Raw genomic sequence first — 24,126 nt, 5'->3', positions numbered from 1 at the left:
AGATACAGTGGTACCCCGGGATACGAAAGCACCGCGTTACGAAATTTCCGGGATACGAAAAAATCCCATAGGAAAAAACTGTTCCGGGTTACGTGTTTTTTTTTTCGGCTTACGAAAAAATTTTTTGGTGCTTTTCGGCGCTTTTTCGCACGAAATCGCGGCTTCCAGCGCTAGCGCCTATGGCTTTTTCGGCTTGCGAAAGATTTCGGGTTACGAACGGCGCCGCGGAACGGATTATTTTCGTAACCCGGGGTACCACTGTATCTAGATCCATTTCAATCTGGTTTCAGACCTGGCTATGGAACAGAGACATCCTTGATCGCCTTGGTGGATGACCTACACAGGGAACTGGACAGGGGGAGTGTGTTCCCCTGGACCTCTCAGTGGCTTTTGATACCATCGATCATGGTATCCTTCTAGACTGCCTCTCTTGGATGGGGCTTGGAGGTACTGTTCTACAGTGGCTCGGTTCCTTCCTGGAGGGGCGGACCCAGAATGTGGTGCTGGGGGACTCCTGTTCGACCCCATGGCCATCGACCTGTGGGGTCCCTCAGGGTTCTGTGTTGTCCCCTATGCTGTTTAACATATACATGAAACCGCTGGGAGAGATTGTCCGGAGTTTTGGGGTGCAATGTCATCAATATGCAGATGACACTCAACTCTACTACTCCTTCCCACCTCAGTCCAAGAAGGCTGTCCTGGTCCTAAGCCAGTGTCTGTCTTCAGTATTAGACTGGATGAGGGCAAACAAGTTGAAACTTAATCCAGACAAGTCGGAAGGCAGATCAGGGAATACAGATCCAGCCTGTGTTAGATGGGGTCACACTCCCCCTTAAGACACAGGTTCGCAGTTTGGGGGTATTCTTGGACTCAGCTTTGAACCTGGAGGCCCAAGTCTCTGCTGTGACCAGGAGTGCTTTCGCACATTTAAAACTTGTGTGCCAACTGCACCCGTTCCTTGAGAAGCCAGATCTGGCCACGGTGATACATGCCTTGGTTACATCCCATTTGGACTACTGTAATGGGCTCTACATGGGACTGCCTTTGAAAAGTGTTCAGAAAATTCAACTGGTTCAAAGAGCTGCTGCCAGGCTGTTAACACAGGCAGATTACAGAGACCATACAACGCCCCTGTTGAAACAGCTTCAATGGCTGCCAGTTTGTTTCTGGGCACAATTCAAGATGCTGGCTATTACCTACAGAGCCCTACATGGCTCAGGTCCACACTATTTGGCAGGTTGTTTCTCCTGGTATGAACCAGCCCGGACTCTGAGATCCTCTGGAGAGGCCCTTCTGTCCATCCCAACACCATCACAAACAGGGCTGGTGGGGATGCGAGAGAGGGCCTTCTCAGTGGCTGCCCCTAAACTCTGGAACTCCCTGCCCAGAGACATCAGAGCGGCTCCCTCCTTGATGGCCTTCCGTTGGCAGGTGAAGACCACCTACCTGTTCAAACAGGCATTTAAGGAATTGCTATAAGGACAGGCTGGGATGTTGGACCAATTTAAAAATTCTTTTTAATGTACGTTTTTTAAAAATGTTTTTAATTGTACATTTTTTTTAATGCTGTGAAGCCGCTCTGAGTCCCAGTCCTGGGAAAAGAGCGGGATATAAATAAATAAATAAATAAATAAATAAATAAATAAATAAATAAATTTTGGTCTTCTAAAGAAGAAATACTGTTGATATCTAGAAAACATACAGTAGAAAGAAAATCAGAGAGAAATTTCAAATGTGCACTGAGGACAGGAAGATTTATATTTCATTATCAAATTTGTCTCTCTCTTCCTAAGAACATCTTTAATAGTATGAGCCATATACTTGACATAAAATGGTTTATGCTGAGCTGGAATGCACATGAGACAGCCTGAAAAGATAAATTTAGAGTATTCTGTAGAGTGAGCTTCGGATAAAGAACAAATTAAAAAGGAGCAATAAAGAGACATCCACTTATTAAATGTTTGTAAGTTATCCTGTCTAAAGTTTCTTTTCTTTTTAAGTAGCGCCAACATATAAACTGAATTATGAAATCCACTAAGAAACAAATATAAAAAGTAAATATTCTGCATGATTCAGAATGGCCATGTTAGTCTGTAACTATTAATTACAGTTACGGTTACATGTTTCCGACATGTAAGGAAGGAAACTCACTATGCACTTTCACCCAGGCCATTCCAGTAAGTGCTTTCTTTCACTCAAAGAGGCCACAACCTTCAGGCCAGTAACTGCAGTGGTGGATATTTGGTAACATGGCCAAGAAACTGAATTCTTGAACTATAGTAGATTTTTTTAAAAAGAGATTTTTTCAATCTATAATACTTTAAACAACAGCAGTAACACTTCTTTCCAATCATCACAAACAATACAAGTTGTGGGATTCCTTTCCAGCAATTATACCACATTCAGGGTTGAATCTGACAGTCACAATGGGGTCCAACAGCAATGATCTACTGCAAGCAACTCATTCACTGCCTGAGGATTACTTTGGGTAAATAAAAGTGCCATAAATAGTAAGAGTTTTTGGATTTCCTGCCGAAGGACCAAGAAAAAGATACAAAAGCCGAGGTGAGCAATCTGTGCTCCTAGAACCACATGCAGCCCTCAGAATAGTTTCAAAGGCCATCTGCAAGCAATCATTTCAGGCTTCTGCAAGAGGGATCTACCTTTTCTCCAAAACAGCAATGGGAAGAGGGAGAGGAAGAAAAAGAAGATGGGAAAGAAAAGAGGGTTAAAGATAGTCTGAGGAAAGGAAGCTTTGTCTACTTTTGGTTCTGGTCCTCTCCACCAGTGGTTTCAATGTCACCCCCTAAAATGTTACACAAAAGACTTATGATTATATCTCTTCACCTAAAAATAATGAAGATTACCAAAAGAAGGGTGTTGAAGAACCAGGACTACCTTTTCTCCGATATGACAATTACTATCTAGTTATATTAGGAAATATAGGTGACTACACTGTTCGCATCTTTCTCCTACAGGGAAAACAGGAGATTAGGATAAATGGTGATGAACAAGGGGTGATACAGTAACTCCTCTAGTTTCACTTCTTCAAATTATCAGACTACTTAAACTGCTCTGAAGTTAAGAAAAATTCCCTTGTGATCTGTTCAAAAACTCCCCCATGATGTCTAGACCCAGACACCAGTTAAATGAATTCAGTTTTATGTTATATGCAGTATAAACAGGTCTCTAGTGCCATAACTATCATAGGACTCAGCATAGGGCTGCCTTTGAATGTGAAACCTTTAAACTTTCTTCAAAGGCTAGTCATGCCATACATGTTTTGGCTCAATTATGAAAAAAGGTATGGTAAATGCACTGCATTGTTAGCTTTCATCCTACTGATTGAACATTTGTCACAGCAGAAAACAAAGCCCCAACATCTGAACTTTAGGGAAAATGTTCCAAATATCTTTCTACTACTGAAAACCCTACAATCTAAGAGGAAACATATTAATACTATCAGGATTTAAAAGAACAAGAACCAAAAATGCCATAAAGAAATCATAAACCAAGACATATCCAAAGTGAAGTTCTAAACCAAAAGTTCTAAATACAGGATTTATATCATCCTAAGAAAATAGGAGGTGAATAATGAAAACAGAAGAAATCTGAAGTGTATGTCAGTGCACAAGCCAAATATTACAAATGTACTCCATATGGAGACAGAATGGTGAAAGAAGTTAAATGCTCTGGGGTTTTTTTTTTTCCTTTTTAATCTAGGAAAGAGTTCATTGACTGAGGATGTTATCAGGAGGTCTCAAATACCTTTCCCTTATTTTGGGATACACACATGACCTCTAAACATTTGGGGGCTTGTGGAAGAGTAATTTAAACTCAAATGACATTGATGTTTCTTTATACCCACTATCCTGGATAAATCTAATAATTTTTTTTAAAAAAAAACAGATAATATTGCCTAGCCACATGAAACTGCTCAAGTATTATATACTTTGCCATCAAAGTAGATACACATCAAATATATTTTTACTGTCACATAAAAGAACAAATGCATTAGCTGTAGTCTGACATTCATCCTGTTTGAGAAAATGTTATGTACTTTATGTGACCTTTATGCAGGCAAAAACAATTTAGCTGCAGTCTTCATGCTAAGATTAAGTTTCTGCTAGGATTCTTATAGCTAAACAAGTGGTCTGTCTATGCACAAGAACACAATATTTAAGAAACTTCTACAGGATAATACACAAACAGCTGGACAGCTCATTTATGCCGAAATCATGGATGGGGAAATACTATGCATTCTATGCTGACCACTATTTTTTTCTACAAACAAAAATAAGGACATGGATATCTATTTCCGGTCTTACTGACCTTCTGTAAAACTAGTGTAAATGTAGAATTACACAAAGCGTAGGGAACTGTCAAGGGTGGGGGAGACTGATTGACCTGCTGTACCCTGACCCTTGAAATTTGGAGAAGAAACACAATCGCCTCCTCATACTCCAGAATGAAATTATGCAATGTTTTTTGCTCTCCACTCAACTGTTTTAAGTCCAGTACTGTCTTTTCAAACAAGGAAGTAAACTTGAAATAAATTGGATGTTTGCTTTCTGGGCCTTTGAAAGGGCCTTTCCTACGGTCCTCTCTCAGAAGGCCTCCAGGACCAACTCCAAATTGCAAAATTGCCTCCAGGATCATGAGGGGAATTTGTAGTAATTAAATAAACACATAATCATTTTTCTGGTGCTCAAGACCACAGGCACCTCAAAGAGCTTCCATTTGGTATATGGGACTACCCTGAGTTCCTCGTAATATTTTCTGAATCAAAGAACTACTTTTAAAATAATGTACAGTGTCCCTCCCTATTCGCAGGGGATTGTCCGCCCCTCCCCCGAATCTAGGAAAATGCAAATACAGTGGTGCCTCGGGTTACGAAATTAATTCATTCCGTGGCACCGTTCGTAACCCGAAAAGCCTTCGTAAGCCGAATTGCCATAGGCGCTAATGGGGAAAAGCCGCGATTCCGTGCGAAAAAGCCGAAAAAAGCACCAAAAGTTGGGGAAAAGCCGCGATTCCGTGCGAAAAAGCCGGAAAAAGCACCAAAAGTTTTTTCGTAACCCGAAAAAACATTCGTAACCCGAAACAATAATTCCCTATGGGATTTTTTCGTATCCCGAAAATTTCGTAACCTGGGTATTTCGTATCCCGAGGTACCACTGTATTGCCATTGGTTATAATAGCTGCACACTCCCGTGCATGCGCCATTTTATCCCTCCCCGCTTGCTGTCCACGAAAGACCAAAACCACAGATTCCAAGTCCGCAAATCGGGAGGGGTGAGTGTATTATAATCCTAACACAAATCTTGACGCATATAGCCACTGCTAGCTTCACTTCTCATTATTATGATTATTATCTTATATCCTGCCTTTCTCCCAATATAGGAACACAAGGTGGCGTTCAAACTTCCGCATTCTATAAAAACTTTTCCGCTCCTAAAAAGTGCTCTGTGGAACCCATTATTACAAACTTATCAGTTCTATTCTTCATTTTTTGATATCCTGAACACGGCTACAAACCTACACGTCAAGGCAATATAAATCCAAGAAAATTTAAGCCACTGAGACTAAGATGTTTTCCCATATACCTGCACCAATCATGGTGATAGGAGATTCAATATATATCCATTCGTCTGTGTATATGCCAGAATGAACAAATATAAGTCCATCAAAATGAGCTTCTTGAACTCCGCCTAATGCATCTTCAATGGTGTCATAATACTAAAAGAAAACAAAGGGAAGTTAAATGTTTAACAGCCATGGAAAAGGTATGCCAATATTTAATTAATATAATTTGGAACATACCAGCATGTTTTCCCTTCCTTTATATCTTGCTGGGTTACTGTAGAAGTGTTCAGCAAATCCTGGCTTTACATGGGCCCCTTTATACTAAAAAATGGAGGGAAAAACAGTATAAATATATATGAGATGTGCAGAGAGAGAGAGAGAGAGAGAGAGAGAGAGAGAGAGAGCAAACAAATGTAGCATTGCAAAGCTTCTGAAAATAGTGCATAGCACTCTTACATGAACCAAACTCAGTAGGTGGAACTGGAATCCAAGCTCTGCTGCTAAGTTCAAATACAAATGTAAAAGCTGTACTAGAAGATGGGAAATGACCCCTATTTAAGGCTGCTTTTCACTCTTATCTGCAGTTCTGAGCACTGAACACCTCCTGAGTTTATTCCCTTTGTTACTATGCAATGGATCTTATTCACAAGAAAACAGTTAATGTATCTGGTATTTATGAAGAAGAATGAAAAATGTAGATCCATATTTTGCTGATTATAAACTTTTCAAGTTTCATGCATTTTTTTCAAAGCTTGGTAATAATAGTGATTCATCAAATTACTAGCTTGCTAGATATTTTTTCAGAATATCTAATTTACTATGTTTCTTAATTCAAGTTTTTTAGTTAACACCATACTTTAGTGAGTTAACTGATTTGAAAACAATGGAACACGATCCTGGGATAAAAGCAGGATATACGTGCAATAAACAAACAAAATAAATAAACTCATTAGAATGGGTGGACCTCTCCTATGGCAGATTCAGCAAAAGGCCTAAGGAGAAGGTAGTTTAGGACTGAAGGAAATGTGGCTCTGTTACTAGGCAGCTGAACTTAGCAAATGACAGAGCTGTGATGGGGAGCAATTGAAGAAAAATGGAAGTGAAGAAAATATGGGTCCCAGTCTGATATGGCATAGGATCACAGGCCCAATTGTTTCTTAGCCCGCAAGCGATCATAGTTCTTGAAGAATAACAGGCCTTTCAGAGTAACGTTTTGGTGGGTGAGAGGTGTGTTATGAATCTTCACTTCTTCTCTACTGATTGTATTCTTGTTTCTATTATAGGTTATACATAATATTGTAATGAACCGCTTTGTACAGTGGGCCCTTCCCTTATGTGGGGAATCCGTTCCAGACCACTCCCTACGTACAGGAAATTCCGTGCATGCAGCAAAGTGGTGCATGTGTGCCCATGCACCATTACCCCTTCTGGTGTGCACCAGCCCTTCGTCCGGAGCGTCTTTCAGCTTATGCTGAAAGCTATGTAAGGTGTGCCCGTGTATAACACGGGCACACTGTATTATTGTAATATATTGTTCACACTGAGGTAGGTACTTAAATAATTAAGTGAACTTTTTTCCCCCTCAACCCCATCCTCATCTCATCTCTTTTTTGGCTTCTCCTCCCCATACTTTCATTCTGGTCTCCATTCACCCTCTGTTTTTTAGGAATTTGTTGAGGTTGGAGCTACAAACTCAGAGCTGAAGATTCAGTTATCTTCACCAGGTCTAATCAGAAGTAAATCTCAGGGAGCCCCTTTGTAATCCTTCAGTGGATTTATTATTGTTCACACAGGACTGGGCACTTAGACAATTAAGTGTAAGCTTAGAAAAGGCAACACAGTGTATAACCTTTTAAAAGCAAAATACAACTAAAAAACTAAAAAGGTAAAACACAATTAAATGTATAAAATTCTATTTTAAAAACACAAATTAAAAATGCAATATAATTTTTAAAAAAGCAAAGCAAAATAGAAACAACGCCCCAATTAAAATCACCAACTGCTACCACATATTAAAAACCAAATGGTAATAAGTTAATAGCACTAAAAAAGAGGATAATCAAAAAGTGACCCATCAAAAAGAAGGAGAAGCCTGTGTAGCTATAGCTGCTCCAGCTGTGGGGTGTTGGGAATTTCTGTGTTGGTTCTCTGTATCCATGGATTCTTTTTCCATAGATTCAAGCATCCACGGCTTGAAAATGTTTTTTAAAAAATATCAATTCCAAAAAGCAAAACTTGATTTTGCCATTTTATATAAGGGACACAATTTTACTATCCATTGTATTTAATGGGACTTTAGTAATCATGGATTTTGATATCCATGGAGGGTCTTGAAACGAAACTCCAGGGCAACCCTAATCCAAAACTATCACAGGTTTTTCTTGGCAAATTTCTTGGCAGATAATGTTTACTTTGCCTATTGTAGGCAGACACACACAACAACAGAAGGATTGGCTACATAGAATCATGCTCTTTCCCAGCTCAGAGTTTATTGCTTTGTTTACTGCAGACATAATGCTACAAACTGGCATCAAATGTGTTTCTCCAGCCCTCCTTCACAATCATGCCAAACATTCTAAGTTTAAAAAAGAAAAAAGAAAGAAGAAAGAAAAGAAGAAAGAAAAAAAAAGAAAAATAGATTTTGGAGTATTTTTTATAGAATGTATTAATAAAATGTTTAAGATAAGATGGTTATATGTTTGTTTCCTCAAAATAATTTCTAAAAGCTATGCCATAGGAATATTTCTATGTAATACAGTGGCAACTGATGGTTGATAGTACAATATTGTTTGGGGGGGGGGGGGGTTGCCTATTTTTTTCTTTGCATATTCTTAATAAATCATTATAACCAGTAAAATCAAACAGGTTCCTTACAGTTTAGGGCCTTGTAACTCCATTTGTGACAAAAGATAATAATATGAAAAAATAAATTCAATTTTGAAATACCAAACATAACAGTTTTATGTCAAACAAAATTATACACAATAGATTTGTTCATAAAGTTACAACGTGACTTTTAATCTGTAAAGAATGCTACCAATCACATTTCTTTCACTTCCCCCCCCAAAAAAAATCCCTCCCAAGAAAGAAATTGATTTTTTTTCTCTATGGCTTCATAATTTCCAGCCATTTACATCTCTAGTCCTACACTTTAGAATAGGCTTTCCCAACCTAACAGTTACAGATGATGTGGACTACCACCATCCACAGACAACCATTTCTTTATGGGCTTTATAGTCCATGGACAGTGGGATCTAGGTTGGGGAAAGGACAAAGAAAGCAATTCTAAAAGTGCCAATTACCAAATGTGCTCTTAAGGTGAAGGGTGAGAATTTCCAAGCCACTGGCTATAAATCCTCCAGTCTGTTGCAGAGAATAACATTTTAAATAATGAGTTAACCAATGGTAGATAACTCATCTAATTAAACTATTTCTAACAGTATTCGTGATAATGAATTAATTTTCCAATTTCTAATATTTAACATTATTGAATTACATTTCAAACTTAACATTCCTAGCTCTGTTCTCCCTCTTTTGTTCAAATTTGTTATCTAAATTATATCCATCTCCTAAGTATCTTGGAAGTAACTTTCTGTCCCAGAGATTTTACTTTTCCCTTAATCCCCATTACAAACTGACTTTGTCATAGTTTGTACTCTTGTTCCATCACCACACAATGGATCTGTAAAATTGTGACAAGATTTTATACCAAACACCAGTCATTCTTGATGTTGATTCATTGTTAAAAGCCAACATTAAATTAAACATTAACATTAAACAAATAATATTAAGTGTTACTGTCCCTCCCAGAGGGTTATAATCTATGTTGGATAGACCTAACAGATGCATTAAAGGCAAAGCAATGTTAAAGAAGTAGAGATAATACAAAATATGGATGTTATGGTGGGTTTATAAAGGCTAAATTCTCCAAATTGTATGAAATGCTAAAGTGAGACATTTACACTATTATGCAACTGTTTTACTTGCTTGTTTTTTCTGATTTGCTAGGCAAACGAAGAGATAATTATTGATGTAGAGGATAGCAGCTTGTTCAGTGCATGACCCAATTCATTTTAAACAGCCAGGAAGGCTAGAAACACTTTAATTTTATTTGACTTTATTTTTTTAAAATAATACTTTGCTCCTCCTAATCTGTTCTTATTCCCCCATTCAAATTCATCTTCCATCACTCGCCTTTTACCTCTGTTTATTCTTTGCCTTTTTCTCTCCTTATACCTAGAAAGATACCTCACTTCTTAGAAAGCATTCTCCTCATATAACTGAAGAGTTGTGTATCCCTGCTAAGCCCAATCAGAGTATTTTATACTAGATGCATCATTCAGAATTGCAAGAATTAGGTTTCATCTGTATATAGAGAGAGGATTCTTTAATGTAATAACCTGGATAGTTAATGTTCGGTAGATATGTGAGAAGAGAAAATATCAGCCAAGAAGTGAAGGGGGGTGGGCAACTGTGGTATGTACTGAGCAAATTATCTGTTACTGAAACCCTGCAGAGGCTGCCCATACTGTCAAAAAGAAAGAAAGAAAGAAAGAAAGGAGGAAATAAAAATTCCAGAAATGGCCAGACATTCAAATACCTTTTCCAGTTTAAAAAAAAATCATATTTTTTAATGTTAAATGGTACAGGACTTCAATCTATTTAAAATCTGAGTTTCTGGTTTGGGGAGGCAGCGCTTGGAAGAGACCTGCAAAACAGCCTTGGTGACTACAGCTGGCACCTGCCCAAACCTGACTGAGGTGAGAAAAGATGGGAAATGAGACAAAAATGACCAGCTAAGGAAAAAACAAAACCTAACCACAAACTTCATTCAATATTTAAAGCATTCTAAACATGAAATAGTGAGGAAAAATTTAAAAGACATTTATACCAGTTGCTGAAAGCTTTCCTTCCAGGGATTCGGATGTTCATACTCTTCTGGGTTAATCTGATAAAATTTACCAGGTTCAGGATGCATCATTGGACGTGTATACTCAAATACTTCCATATAGAGCCGTTTCCTAAACAAAGACACCCAGGATTTAAAATTGTGAGCATACTTTTAGGCAAACAAAGTTATAAACCATATGGATCAAAAATTATCTGCAATTTTGAAAAAGTGCTACTTTCCGTAACACTCAAGATATCTCTAACTATTCTCGTTTCCCATCCATCACAATAGATAAAATTGCGTACTCTAAACTGAATGTCTATGGATTATCACTTAGGCTAAAAATCAAACCATTAAGACTAACAATGCTTCCAGGTGTGCATTTGTTAAGTGGGCAAGAACCTAGCTATGAGGAAAGGATTAAGCATGTGCTTAACATTAGACATAGTCTTAAGAAGCATGTCACAGAACAGAACTGGAGAGAAGTGACCAGGGGGGTCCCACAGGGTTCTGTCCTGGGCCCAGTGCTATTCAACAACTTTTTTAAAGACTTGGATGACAGAATTGGGGGCATACTTATCAAATTTGCAGATGACACCAAATTAGGAGGAGTAGCTAATACCGCAGAGGACAGATCAAAATTCAAAATGACCTTAATAGATTAGAAAGCTGGGCCAAAGCTAACAAAATGAATTTCAACACGGAGAAATGTAAGGTACTGCACTTAGGGCGGAAAAATAAAATGCACAGATATAGGATGGGGGGACACCTTGCTGAACGAGACTATGTGTGAAAGGGATCTAGGAGTCCAACTAGACCACAAGTTGAACATGAGTCAACAGTGCGATGCAGCAGCTAACAAGACCAATGCAATTTTAGGTTGCATCGATAGAAGTATAGTGTCTAGATCAAGGGAAGTAAGAGTGCCACTCTATTCTGCTCTAGTCAGGCCCCACCTGGAATATTGTGTCCAGTTCTGGGCACCAGAATTCAAAAAGGACATTGAGAAACTGGAGCGTGTCCAAAGGAGGACAACTGAAATGGTGAAGGGTCTGGAAACCATGTCCTATGAGGAACAATTTAGGGAGCTGGGGATGTTTAGCCTGGAGAAGAGAAGGTTTAGAGGTGATATGATAGCCCTGTTTAAATACGTACTTGAAGGGATGGCATATTGAGGAAGGAGCTAACTTATTTTCTGCTGCTCTGGAGACTAGGACCCACAGCAATGGATGAAAGCTACAGGAAAAGAGATTCCACCTCAACATTAGGAAGAACTTCCTGACAGTAAGGGCTGTTCGACAGTGGAACAAACTCCCTCAGAGTGTAGTGGAGTCTCCTCCTTTTGAGGTCTTTAAACAGAGGCTGGATGGCCATCTGTCAGGGATGCTTTGATTAAGATTTCCTGCATGGCAGGGGGTTGGATACCTCTCTTATCGATTCTGTTGTAATGCCGGCATCAAGATCACCCCTTATCTGAGAGATTTTATTCGCAAAGAAGTCGTTAAAAGCGTCACAAGAGTCCTTAGTTGGTTCTAATAAAGGGTTCAGGGTGGGAAGCAGCTGGGTTAACTCTTTAACCACCCTGAACAGCTCTGCTGGACGAGACTCTGCTGATGCAATCCGTGTAGCATAGAAAGAGTTCTTTGCTACATTGACTGTCACTATAAGAATCCAATGAGTGCTTATGGCGTGTCTTGTCAGATTATTATTATTATTATTATTATTATTATTATTATTATTATTATTATTATTATTATATATCCTGCCTCCCCCTACGGATCAATGTGGGAGAACAACACAAGTATAAAATTACAATTAGTTAAAATACATTCTCAAAATAAAAAGAAAAAATTAACACATCAAAAACCTATACATGTGCAATATCAATATCAATATCTGATTCCCCATACATGTTCCGAGTGGAGTGTCGTCTTAAAGTTTAAAGCAGGTCTGGGGGATAGGCTTGCTGGAAGATAAGCACTGATGTTTCCGCCAGTGGTGCTCTAGTCGTTGCACAGTCTGCTTCATTTGCCTAAGATCTTCCGTATACCAAGGCCTCAGTTGGGCAGGGCTATGGTGGGGGAAGGTTGGGATCTCCGCCGCCATTTGCCATGCTTTCAGCGCGGAGGCAGAAGGCCTCTGTATCTGCTGGTGGGGGGGAGCGGGGGGAAGGTTGGGGCCTCTGCCGCCATTTGTCGCACTTTCGGTGAGCCAGTAGGAGGCCTTTCTCTCTGCTGGTGGGTGGGGGGAAGGTTGGGGCCTCTGCTGCCATTTGCTGCGCTTTTGGCGCAGCGGCAGGAGGCCTAAGCCTTCAAGGCCTCTCTCTGCTGGCAGGGGGGGGGCTGGGGAAAATTTGGGGCCTTCGCCGCCATCGCTTGCTGTGCTTTCAGCAAAATATTGGGCAATCTAGGTGTGACTCAGTTTTCTTGGAAGGTTTGTTTGTGTTTGTGTACAGAGAGGGTTGACTTTGCCTTCCTCTGAGCTTGCGAGAGTGCGACCTGCTCAAGTGTTTTCTTCTTTTGGTTTGTTTGTTCGCCTTCCCTTGAAGCTGAGAGAGTGTGACTAACCCAATAGGTTTTTTGATGCCCAAGGAAGGGATTGAACCCTGGTCCTTCTCCACTGCTGCCTGCTGCTGCACTTCCTCAGATGCACTTAATCTCAGAGGTAAGGCAAAATCTCTGTGTCTTTAAATTCTATTATTATTATTATTATTATTAACCGAAAGAAAGAAGTTGGCAGCATGAGCTTTCCTAAAGTCTGCTTCCTCAAATGTATTTAGTCTCAGAGGTGCAACAACATTATATTAATTATTTTTTTAAAATATTGATGTTTTTGGCTTCTAGTTGGTTGTGTCCTCCATTTTTCCTGAATGTCCTACATTTTGACCTAATTTTTGGCCTACATTTTTCTACATTTTGTCCTGGTTTGGTGGTAGCAAATTATGGCAACCCTACTTGAAGGCATGCAATAACAGTAATCCATGCCCAAGATAGCTCATCATGTACATGCACGTATTCCAAAATTTGAAAAAATCTGAAATCCAAAACACTTCTGGTCCCAAGCAGTTTGAATAAGGAATACTCAATCTGTATATCAAGTATTGGTTATACAACAAATCAAGTTTTAAAGATCGCAGAACTTCTATAATTCATCACTCTGTCCTAGATGTGGTTTGGCTTACTCTGTACTGGAATTCCCTAGGAACAGATGCCTGTCATCTTTATTTTTAATCCCTTAGCTGCCTGGTTGAGACCACCCTGTTATCTCGGGCCTTTAATTACATCTGCTCAGTCTTTCTGTGGCATAACTATCTGTGTGCTTTGTTTTAATGGCTCCTGTTCTCTTACTTTTTTTATTATGTTTTTCCCACTGTAGAGGGCCCCACCATTTTGATAGTTTCTGCTTCTTACAACTGTGAAGATGCCCTGAAATGTTCATAAAAAAGCAGTATTTAAATTCTAAAATAAAAGTTTAAAATCTTAATTATTACACCTCTATTATAAAGTAAACAAGAATTGGTTGTTAAATGGAGCAGCACCCCATTTTCAGACTTTAAAATATTCATCCTATCTTTAACTACCTGTGTATTAAATGTATTTTTGGTTGACCCTCAAGGAACTTAAACCTCTTGGTTTCCCCAAATTACAGACCTACACACCTTTCCGTTGAAAAATTTCCATTTCCATTTTAATGCACTTGTAAACTAGTTAGAATATAAAAGATTGAAGGCACTCTCTCCGCTCCAAGATTTTACTTTATATGTAATCAATCCCATTCCAAATGACTATTTACATGAGCACTGTCACTGACTGTGTACCAAAGCCAGCTAGATCTAAAAGTAAAATGGCAGAAATTTCAAGTGACTATTTAAATATCTTTACATAGTAACATAAACAATGATCCCTGCTGAGGGTCTAACAGTCCAGATTTTGAAACTTGGAAACACACTAAAAAGGGGGTTAGGAGATCCAAAGTTTAAAGAGATAGGAGAGTCAAAGAAAAATAGAGTTATTCATACTCTCTACCACAAATATCAAATTAAGCAAATCAATGTATGGCTGCAATTTACACACTTGTTTCTGAAGTCAATATTTAAAGATTTGGGGGTGGGGGGGGAGACAAGGGGAGTGAGTGTCAAGTGCCAGCACAGTGACAGGAGGGTGAATTCAGATTAAATATTGATAGTACTGCTTACAATCATCTAAAGCAAACTAGAGGCAGAGAAATAAAGTCAGAAATACAGAATACAGTACAAAAAATTCCACATTATGAATACTAAAATATCTGGCACTATTTCTTTTAGTGTATTTCAATAATGATAAGGACACAATTATAATTCTACAATTATTTCATTTTTAGTGTAGTGCTACTATTATAAGTGCAAAAAATCAGCTTCTATGAAAAACAGCATATTCCATACTAAAATATGTAGACAGAATGAGACCTATAGTGTGCTCTACAGACAAGCAGTTTAAGGGATGTGCAAGACAAAACCTTTATGCAATCCAAGTACCTGTTTTCATTCAAACACATGAAAAGGATTTTTTTTCTATTGTGTTTATCATAACTAATATACTTCAGGATAATCAAGGATATCTTTTCACTTACCACAAAATTGGATCATTAGCCAACTCACTAAAGCGTTTACACACACAAGCTGCTCTACAAAGATCTTGTTCCAGCAAGTATGAAAAGATTTTCAGAACCACTTCATCAGGCAACTTTTCTTGAAGGTATTGTTCTGCAGGTGCTGCTATTAAAATACAAAATATGAAAAATATGATCCATGTCCTTAATTGTCTAGAACATCCAACAAAGAAAGTTCTGTATCTTCGGCATCTTTTCCATAAATCATATTAATTTTGTGGAACAAAATTAATTAAATGGAATTTTTTTGCAAAGCCCAGTTTTATTCATTTTCCACTTACATGTACATGTGTCCTTTCATTTTCTGAAGGAAGTTTATGAATACAAGCTTTAACCATTTTATTTGGTAGAATAATCAATTAAAAGCTTAACAGCACAATTCTATGCCCCTCTGGTTACTGCAACTTAATAAGGATAAACATTACATGGGTATAGAAAGTTTACAACAGTGTGATAGTGCTGTAAAGCAGAATGCTCTACCAATATACACTTGATAGTGATACTTTCCTAGTGTAAAATGAAAACATGTAATTGAGAGGGAGAGGAAGGACAGCTTAAAAACTGGTTCAATTCTATGTATAATGTTCTGTCTGCAAATGAGGTGGATGGTGTAAATAACACTCCTATTAGAGTTCAATGGAAAACCCTTAACTAATTGTTCTCTATCCTCACCCTCCCACCCACATACTGTTGACTCACATAAATGGGGTTATCTGTGCCTGCACAGTGCATCATTCAGAACCCTACAGCTATTACATAAGCCTTTGGACAATAATCCTGCCCACACTCTAGGTGCCTTAGCAGCATGCTTTCCAAAGCCCCAGTTCCACAGATGCTAAACAGCAGCATCCAGGGATCCAAAGAGAGGCAGGGCATGATGAGGGGAGAATGGGGGGGGGGGGTGAATCCGTGGGTAACAACTTGAAGAATTGCAGTTACAAGAATGCAACTGTTCTTCTTTGTGTCTCTGTGATTCACATAAATGTGAGACTGACAGGGGGCAGGAGTAGCATGCAACAAAGGAATGGTATAGGCCTCCCAGGTGTTATATCACACAGAAAAACAACACAGTTCTCTCAAAAATGGCATCTGGCCTTGATCTTGCAGCACCAACACTCATCCCTCCACATCTGTTGGGGTTAGGGGCACAGGACCCCCATGAATGTGGAAAAAATGCAAATAACAAAAACACTATGTTTCTACCTGAGAGAACACTCTTCCTATATCCCCCAATGCAACTCTGTGGTCTGCCAGACATTGACCATAGAATTGTGCTGGAGGAAATACAAATGCCTAGTGGAGTGTTCACTCTAGAAATCTCCAGGTCCTTCAGTGTGACTTCTGGTTAAAAGTTGACCATAGAGTTGTGCTGGAGGACCTAGATATTCCTAGAGATGACATATTATTAAAATCTGTATATAATCAAATCCACAAAAATCAAAGGCGCAAATGTGGAGGATAAAGTGTAGTCTATAGTGAGAGAAAAAAGTCAAAAAAGCCACTCTATACACATCCTGCCAAGCAAAAAGGCAGATGATACGTACTGTATAGTCATAGCCCTAGTAGAATGGCTATTAACACGAACCAAGGAATCCTTCTTGGCCAGTTCATAAGCCAGGTGAATGGTGGAAACCATGCTCTTCTGCTCTATTGGCAGATGTAACAACCATCAAGAATGCTGTCTTCCAGGTAAGTGGACAAAGATCACAATGGACTCAAAAGGCATCCTGAAAAGACACAGTAACACTTGTTCAAGACCCCATATTGAGGAGCTGGTCCCAAGACTGGAGGATGGAGATTCCTGTAACCCTTAAGGAATTTCTTCATCAAAGGGCTCTGGAGGCAGGAAGATTTCTTGATGAACTGGAAGTTAGCCAATATGGCAAACAGGTAGGGAAAGGTCTCTGTCAGAAAGAGACAGAAGAAATTTGAGGACATGTGAACTTGCTTGAGATTGTTGCTTCAAGACAGATGGAGAAGAGGTGCAAACTACAGCTGCCTGGGCCACCAGGGAATGAACAGGATACTTCTTGTCTTATCTCTTTGTCTTATCACTCTGGTGATGAGGAGAAATGGAAGCAAAATGTACATGATGGGAGCCTCCCCAGTGAAACAAGAAGGCATTGCCATATGACATCCTTTGATGAGTTCTGGGAAAATGTCTTGCAATGGTTGTATCCACCTCCAGGATACTCAACTCTCGGAAGACCAGTTATAGCACATCAGGATGGAATACCCATTCGTGGCATGAATCCAACATTTTGTTAAGAGCATGTGCAAAGACTTTTTTTCTCGCGAAGATGGATTATGGAAATGTCTCTGCTGATGCTCCAGTTTCACAGGCTGAGTATAAACTGGAGTAGGGTTCTGGGCTTTGTTCCAGCTTATTTGTTCAGGTAATGTGGTGTTGTCGGTAACCACTGAACCACCCTGCCTTGTGCCAAAATGCTTTCTTCACCACCAGCATCTTTAGAGGATTGATGTGGAGTTCAGTTCATTCTCCTTGTGAATTCATTGTCCTTTTACTGAGAGGCCTGTCGTATGTGCTCCCCAACCCTCCAAACATGCATCAGTTATGACTGTAATTTCAAGCGGCAGAGTAAGGAAAGGCCTAGATGTTGTTGGGATTGAACCACCATGCTAGGAATTGATGAACACTCTTCAGTATGGTGAAGGGTGTTCTTCAACTCTTGATGATTTGTGCCAATGGCACAACTCATCAAGAGTTGATGAGAGTTGATGAAATACTTGAAACCATAAATGGTTTTTGCACACATCCTGGGATTGTTTCAACATTTTAAGGTGACATTTAAGAGGGACTGGTACCATTTATCTAGAAGATAGGCTGCACATGCCTGTGAATCTAAAATATACTAAATCTGGAATATAATAAACTTCAATGAATCTAGAATATACTGTATATACTCGTGTATAGGTTGACCTAATATATAAGTTGAGGGTAGTTTTGGGGCCAAAAATCTGGATTTTAATATGACTCATGGATAAGTTGAGGACAAAACTGAAGGGCATATAACCAGTGATAAAAAGGAAGCCCGGCTTGCTCTCCTTGCGTCTTCCCAGCCCAGCTGCCCCCTTCAGAGCCAACCAGGCTGGGAAGTCTTGGGGAGGTAGGGTTTGTTCTTGCGTCTTCCCAGCCCAGCTGCCCCCTTCGGAGGTAACGGAGCTGGGAAGAGGCATGAGGAGCAAACGCTCCCTTGCCCTGCCATCTTATTACCGTACTGACTCATGCATAAGTTTTTGGCGTCAACTTTGTAGTATAAATTTTTCAACGAGTATATACAGTTGGCCCTTCTTATACACGGATTTTTTATACACGGATTTAAGCATACACGGTTTGAAAATGTTCCAAAAAAGTATAAATTTACCTTGATGTTCCATTTTTTCTTAGGGACACCATTTTGCTATGTCATTATACTTAATGGGACTTGAGCATACACGGATTTTGTTATACACGGGGGATCTTGGAACCAAACCCCAGCGTATAACAAGGATCCACTGTACAGTAATAAACTTCCCTGTCTGAGGGGGAATCAGATGAGATTGCTCAAAATTGACAATGAGCCCCAATGAGTCTAGAAGTCAAACCACATACTCAATGTCATTGAGAAGCTTGTCCTGTAAATTCATAACAAGGAGCTGGTCAGTGACCCAAGAGAACACAACACCCTCTGATCCACAACCACTACCATGTATTTTGTAAAGAAAGACCTAAGGGGCAGTGGACAGTCTGAAAGGGAGGATGCAAAATAATAGCCCCTTCTTCCCACAGCAAAACAAAGGAAAGACCTGTATGATAGTCAAATTCCAACATAGAAGTACACTCGTCCCCCGGGTTACGAAATTAATTCGTTCCGGCGCCATTTTCGTAACCCGGAAGTCTTTCGTTAGCCGAATCCCCATAGGCGCTAATGGGGAAAAGCCGCGGCTCCGCCGCGGCTCCATTTAAAATAGTGCCGGCTTTTTTTCGCAACCCGGGGAAACCTTCGTAACCCGGAAATAATTAATTAAATGTTTTTTTTCGTAACCCGAAAAATTCGTAACGCGGCGCGTTCGTATCCCGGGGTACCAGTGTACTTGTCTTTCAAATCCATCACCAAACAAAAAAATCCCCCTCTTGCGACAGGGGGAGACTGTCTATCCTGAACCATCTGAGCTAGATATCGGAATTGATGTCGGGAAGGTCCAGAACTGGACTGAGTCTTTTGTCTTTTGTGGACGTGATGAAGCAGGAGAAAAACCCCTATGAAATTAATGGTACCAGGATGGTTTCAATAGTGCCTTTCTGAAGCTGAATGGCAATTTCTTTGAGAGGAACACTGACTGGGGGGGGGGGGGGGGGGGCAATAATGATCACCCTTGCAGAAGAGTAGCCAGAGAATTCTATAGCAATGTTGAGGAGCCAGGTGTCTGATGTAACAGCAGCCCAGTTTTGGTGGTAGTAAGGTAAGTCTGTTGCCAAACTGTAGGGAGGATGTGGGGAAGAGAGCGTCCAAGCAGTCAAATCCTCTGTTTGCCCTGTTTCTGAGACCTTTTCTTGTAGGACTGATTGTACTTTGTAGGTACAGAAGCCTTTCAGGAAAACATAGGTGGAAAAACCTGTGTGCAAGACTGTCAGTATGTTGTTGTGCTAAGCAATCTCCTGGGTGTTGATGTTTGTCTGGTCGAGCTGTAACAGGATCTGAACAAATATTGGTTTTGAGATGGTAAGCCAAACATATGGGCCATGGTGTGCATCTTCTGAGTAAGTTCCAGCTTCCTGTCCATCTCTAACTCACCTTTTCCAAGAGGAAAGCCGGTTTTCTCTCTCCATGTGCTTTGGTGAGATCTGACCTTTTTAAACTTGGGATATTGTTGTGGATCTTGGTGGGAGTGGACAGAAGCCTAATTCTCTTTAAATGCTGGGTGAAACATCAAACAGTGCTGAGTGAAACATCAAAAAGAATTGTTTATTTTTATTTTTAAAATATTGTTATATAGTCAAGGAGGATTTGAAGTACATAGGAGAAGCTGGCCTGGGAACATTGTTAGAGGGGGCCCTTTAATTTTCCACAATTTCTTTTCCCTTTTCTTTAAGGGGCTTGTGGGTACTTCTGCTCAGAGAAAGTGAGTCACAGACTTGCTCTGAAAGGAGCTAGTCTACATAACTATAAGGCCAGTGAATTGAACTCAAGGACAGAGTTTGGGGACAAAGGCCAAGCCATCAGGGGGTATTTACACTTGTGTTTAGCAGGGGAAACCCACAGTTTTGTTCAGAGTTTCCTTAAGACTTCTCAATATGGACACTGAAGGCCCTGCTGCAGTCACCTGCAACACCTGTGGGATGTTTGTCTTCTTGCCTAGGGATATGGGGAACTTTACCTGCCCCAAGTGCAAGTTGGTAGCCCTCTTAGAAGAGAAAGTACAGCAGCTGGAGGTCCAGGTCGCTACACTTCAGCATCATAGGGAGGAAAAGGTTTTCCTGACCAGAACGGACCAGATGGTCATGGACCGACAGGAAACACACAGAGGAAGTTGCTGGGGAAGAGGAGGTCACTTCACACACAACAGAAGTAGATAGTTGGAGGAAGGTCACAAACAGAAGTAGGGAAACCAGGGAACATTCTGTAAGCTTACAGCTACAGAATCGATTTCAATCTCTCTCTACTATCAAGGATGATGAGGAACAACAGCAGAGACAGACCTCAGGGACAGAGCAGGGGACCCAGAGAGCTCCACCAAAGGGAACGGCCGCTGCTAAGCCTCAGAGGAGGCGTGTGGTGGTCATCGGGGACTCTTTGCTGAGAGGCACTGAACCAGTGGTTTGTGGGCCTGACAAGATGTCTCGGGAGGTGTGCTGTCTCCCTGGGGCAAAGATCCGTGATGTGACAGAGAGGCTGACAAGACTGGTCAAGCCTACTGACCATTACCCCTTTCTTTTGGTTCATGTGGGAACCAATGATACTGCAAGGCATAGCCTTCAGAATATCATAAGGGATTATGAGGCTTTAGGTAGGAAGTTGAAAGAGATGGATGTACAGGTTGTCATCTCCTCTCTTCTCCCAGTTGAAGGGCATGGTCCAGGAAGGGAGAAGAAAATAGCGGATGTAAATAACTGGCTCTGTAGATGGTGCTGCCAAGAATGATTTGGATTCTTGGACCATGGGTTGCGGTTCCATGAGGCAAGGGATGGGTTGCATCTCACGCCAGTTGGCAAAAACATTTTTGTCAATAGCCTCAAGAATTTGATCAGGAGGGCTTTAAACTGAGTTATGTGGGGGAGGGAGACAGTATTCTAGAAGGCAAAAAGGCTGGAGAAGATAGTCAAACTGACAGAGAGGGAACAAGACAAACAGTGCAAGGACCCAACAGTGGGAGGCAAAAGAACTTGCACAGGCAGCAAGTAAAGGGAACACATGGTCTTAGATGCCTCTACACTAATGAACAGAGCATGGGAAATAAGCACGAAGAACTTCAACTCCTAGTACCACAAAGCAAATATGATATAATAGGCATCACTGAAACCTGGTGGGATGAGTCTCATGATTGGAATGTGGAAATAGGGGGGTATAACCTTTTCAAGAGAAACAGGCCAAACAGGAAAGGAGGAGGAATAGCCCTATATGTCAGGGACATTTACACCAGTGAAGAGATCTAGGACATCAATCCTGGAAGCCAGGTGGAGAGCATCTGGATAAAAATTAAAGGGCAGGGAAACAACAAGGATGTTATGGTGGGAGTCTACCACAGACCCCCAAGTCAGACGGAGGGATTGGATGATGCCTTTCTAGAACAGATGACCACACACTCAGAAAGGAGAGATGTAGTAGTGATGGGTGACTTCAACTACCCTGATATTTGTTGGAAGTCAAACTCAGCCAGATCCTCAAGGTCTAGTAAATTCCTCACTTGCCTTGGAGACAATTTCATGGTCCAAAAGGTGGAAGAGGCAACAAGGGAATCAGCTATTTTAGATCTGATCCTAACCAACAAGGATGACTTGGTTAATGGGGTGCAAGTGGTGGGATCCTTAGGTGGAAGTGACCATGTTCTCCTGGAGTTTGTTATACAGTGGAAAGGAGAAACCAGGCATAGTCAGACACGCATTCTAGACTTCAGGAGAGCGGATTTCAGTAAACTTAGAGAAATACTGGGGGCGATCCCATGGTCAGGAATACTAAAAGAGAAGGGAGTTCAAGATGGATGGGAGTTTCTCAAAAGGGAGATACTGAAGGCACAAATTAAAACAGTTCCAGTGAGAAAGAAAAATGGGAGGTGTCGCAAGAACTCAGGATGGATGACAAAGGAACTTTCAGCTCAGCTAAATTTTAAAAGGAACATGTATAAGAAATGGAAAAATGGGGAAATCACCAAAGAGGAATTCAAAGAAATAGCTAGCAAGTGTAGAGATAAGGTCAGAAAAGCTAAAGCGCAGAATGAACTCAGGCTTGCTAGAGAGGTTAAGCAAAATGCTAACATAAGACAGAGAAAAGGCAGAATTACTCAACACTTTCTTCGCCTCAGTCTTCTCAGAAAAGGCAAAGGGTGCTCAACCTGAGGATAATGGCACAGAAGACAGAATAGGGGAATTTCAGCACAAAATAAGTAAAGAGATAGTACAGGAATACCTGTTTAACCTAAATGAATTTAAGTCTGCAGGACCAGATGAGCTACATCCAAGGGTATTAAAAGAACTGGCAAATGTAATATTGGAGCCATTGGCAATAATCTTTGAAAACTCCTGGAGAACAGGAGAAGTCTCAGCAGACTGGAGGAGGGCAAACGTTGTCCCTATCTTCAAAAAGGGGAAGAAAGAGTATCCCAACAATTATCGTCCAGTTAGTCTGACATCAGTACCAGGAAAGATTCTAGAGCAGATCATTAAACAGAGAATCTGTGAACATCTAGAAGGCAATGCCATAATCACAAAAAGTCAACATGGGTTTCAGAGAAACAAGTCATGCCAGACAAATCTAATCTCTTTCTTTGATAAAATTACCAGCTTGGTAGATGAAGGGAATGTTGTGGATATAGTATATCTTGATTTCAGTAAGGCCTTTGACAAAGGTCTCCATGACATTCTTGCAAACAAGCTTGTAAAATGTGGGCTAGACAAGGCAACTGTTAAGTGGATTTGTAACTGGTTGACCGGACGAACCCAAAGGGTGCTCAACAATGGCACCTTTTCATTCTGGAGAGAAGTGACCAGTGGGGTCCCACAGGGCTCTGTCCTGGGCCCAGTAATGTTCAACATCTTTATCAATGACTTGGAGGGAAAAATTGAGGGAATACTTATCAAATTTGCAGATGACACCAAATTAGGAGGAATAGCTAATACTCCAGAGGACAGGATCAAAATTCAAAATGACCTTAATAGATTAGAAAGCTGGGCCACAGCTAACAAAATGAAATTCAACACGGAGAAATGTAAGGTACTGCACCAAGGGCGAAAAAATGAAATGCACAGATATAGGATGGGGGACACCTGGCTTAAGGAGACAACATGTGAAAGGGATCTAGGAGTCCAAGTAGACCACAAGTTGAACATGAGTCAACAGTGCGATGCTAACAAGGCCAATGCGATTTTAGGCTGCATCAATAGAAGTATAGTGTCTAGATCAAGGGAAGTAATAGTGCCATTATATTCTGCTCTGGTCAGGCCCCACCTGGAATATTGTGTCCAGTTCTGGGCGCCACAATTCAAAAAGGACATTGAGAAACTGGAGCGTGTCCAAAGGAGGGCGACTAAAATGGTGAAAGGTCTGGAAACCATGCCCTATGAGGAACGCCTTAGGGAGCTGGGTATGTTGAGCCTGGAGAAAAGAAGGTTAAGAGGTGATATGATAGCCCTGTTTAAATATTTGAAGGGATGTCATATTGAGGAGGGAGCAAGCTTGTTTTCTGCTGCTCCAGAGACTAGGACCCGGAGCAATGGATGCAAGCTGCAGGAAAAGAGATTCCACCTCAACATTAGGAGGAATTTCCTGACAGTAAGGGCTGTCCGA

General features: G+C 40.5%; 1 protein-coding gene across 3 annotated transcripts in view; it reads right to left on the bottom strand.

Moving 5' to 3' along the window:
* FBXO11 (F-box protein 11) overlaps nt 1-24,126 on the bottom strand; it is a 68,907-nt gene that overhangs the window by 33,991 nt on the left and 10,790 nt on the right. Inside the window, exons 1-5 of one of the 3 annotated variants that reach the window (XM_042442144.1) lie at nt 16,669-16,687; nt 15,086-15,230; nt 10,478-10,607; nt 5,824-5,907; nt 5,607-5,739 (exon numbers count right to left, since the gene is read on the bottom strand). In XM_042442144.1, the coding sequence (XP_042298078.1) occupies nt 5,607-5,739; nt 5,824-5,907; nt 10,478-10,594 (334 nt within the window). In that variant the 5' untranslated portion in view covers nt 10,595-10,607; nt 15,086-15,230; nt 16,669-16,687. Of the gene's footprint in view, nt 1-5,606; nt 5,740-5,823; nt 5,908-10,477; nt 10,608-15,085; nt 15,231-16,668; nt 16,688-24,126 lie in introns of those variants that run through there. The other 2 variants (XM_042442126.1, XM_042442136.1) reach the window with 2 other exon arrangements.

Source organism: Sceloporus undulatus, chromosome 1 (assembly GCF_019175285.1).
Source record: "Sceloporus undulatus isolate JIND9_A2432 ecotype Alabama chromosome 1, SceUnd_v1.1, whole genome shotgun sequence".
Taxonomy (NCBI): Eukaryota; Metazoa; Chordata; class Lepidosauria; order Squamata; family Phrynosomatidae; genus Sceloporus; species Sceloporus undulatus.
Note: the sequence above shows the minus strand (reverse complement) of the source record. Positions and strands in the feature narration are given on the sequence as shown.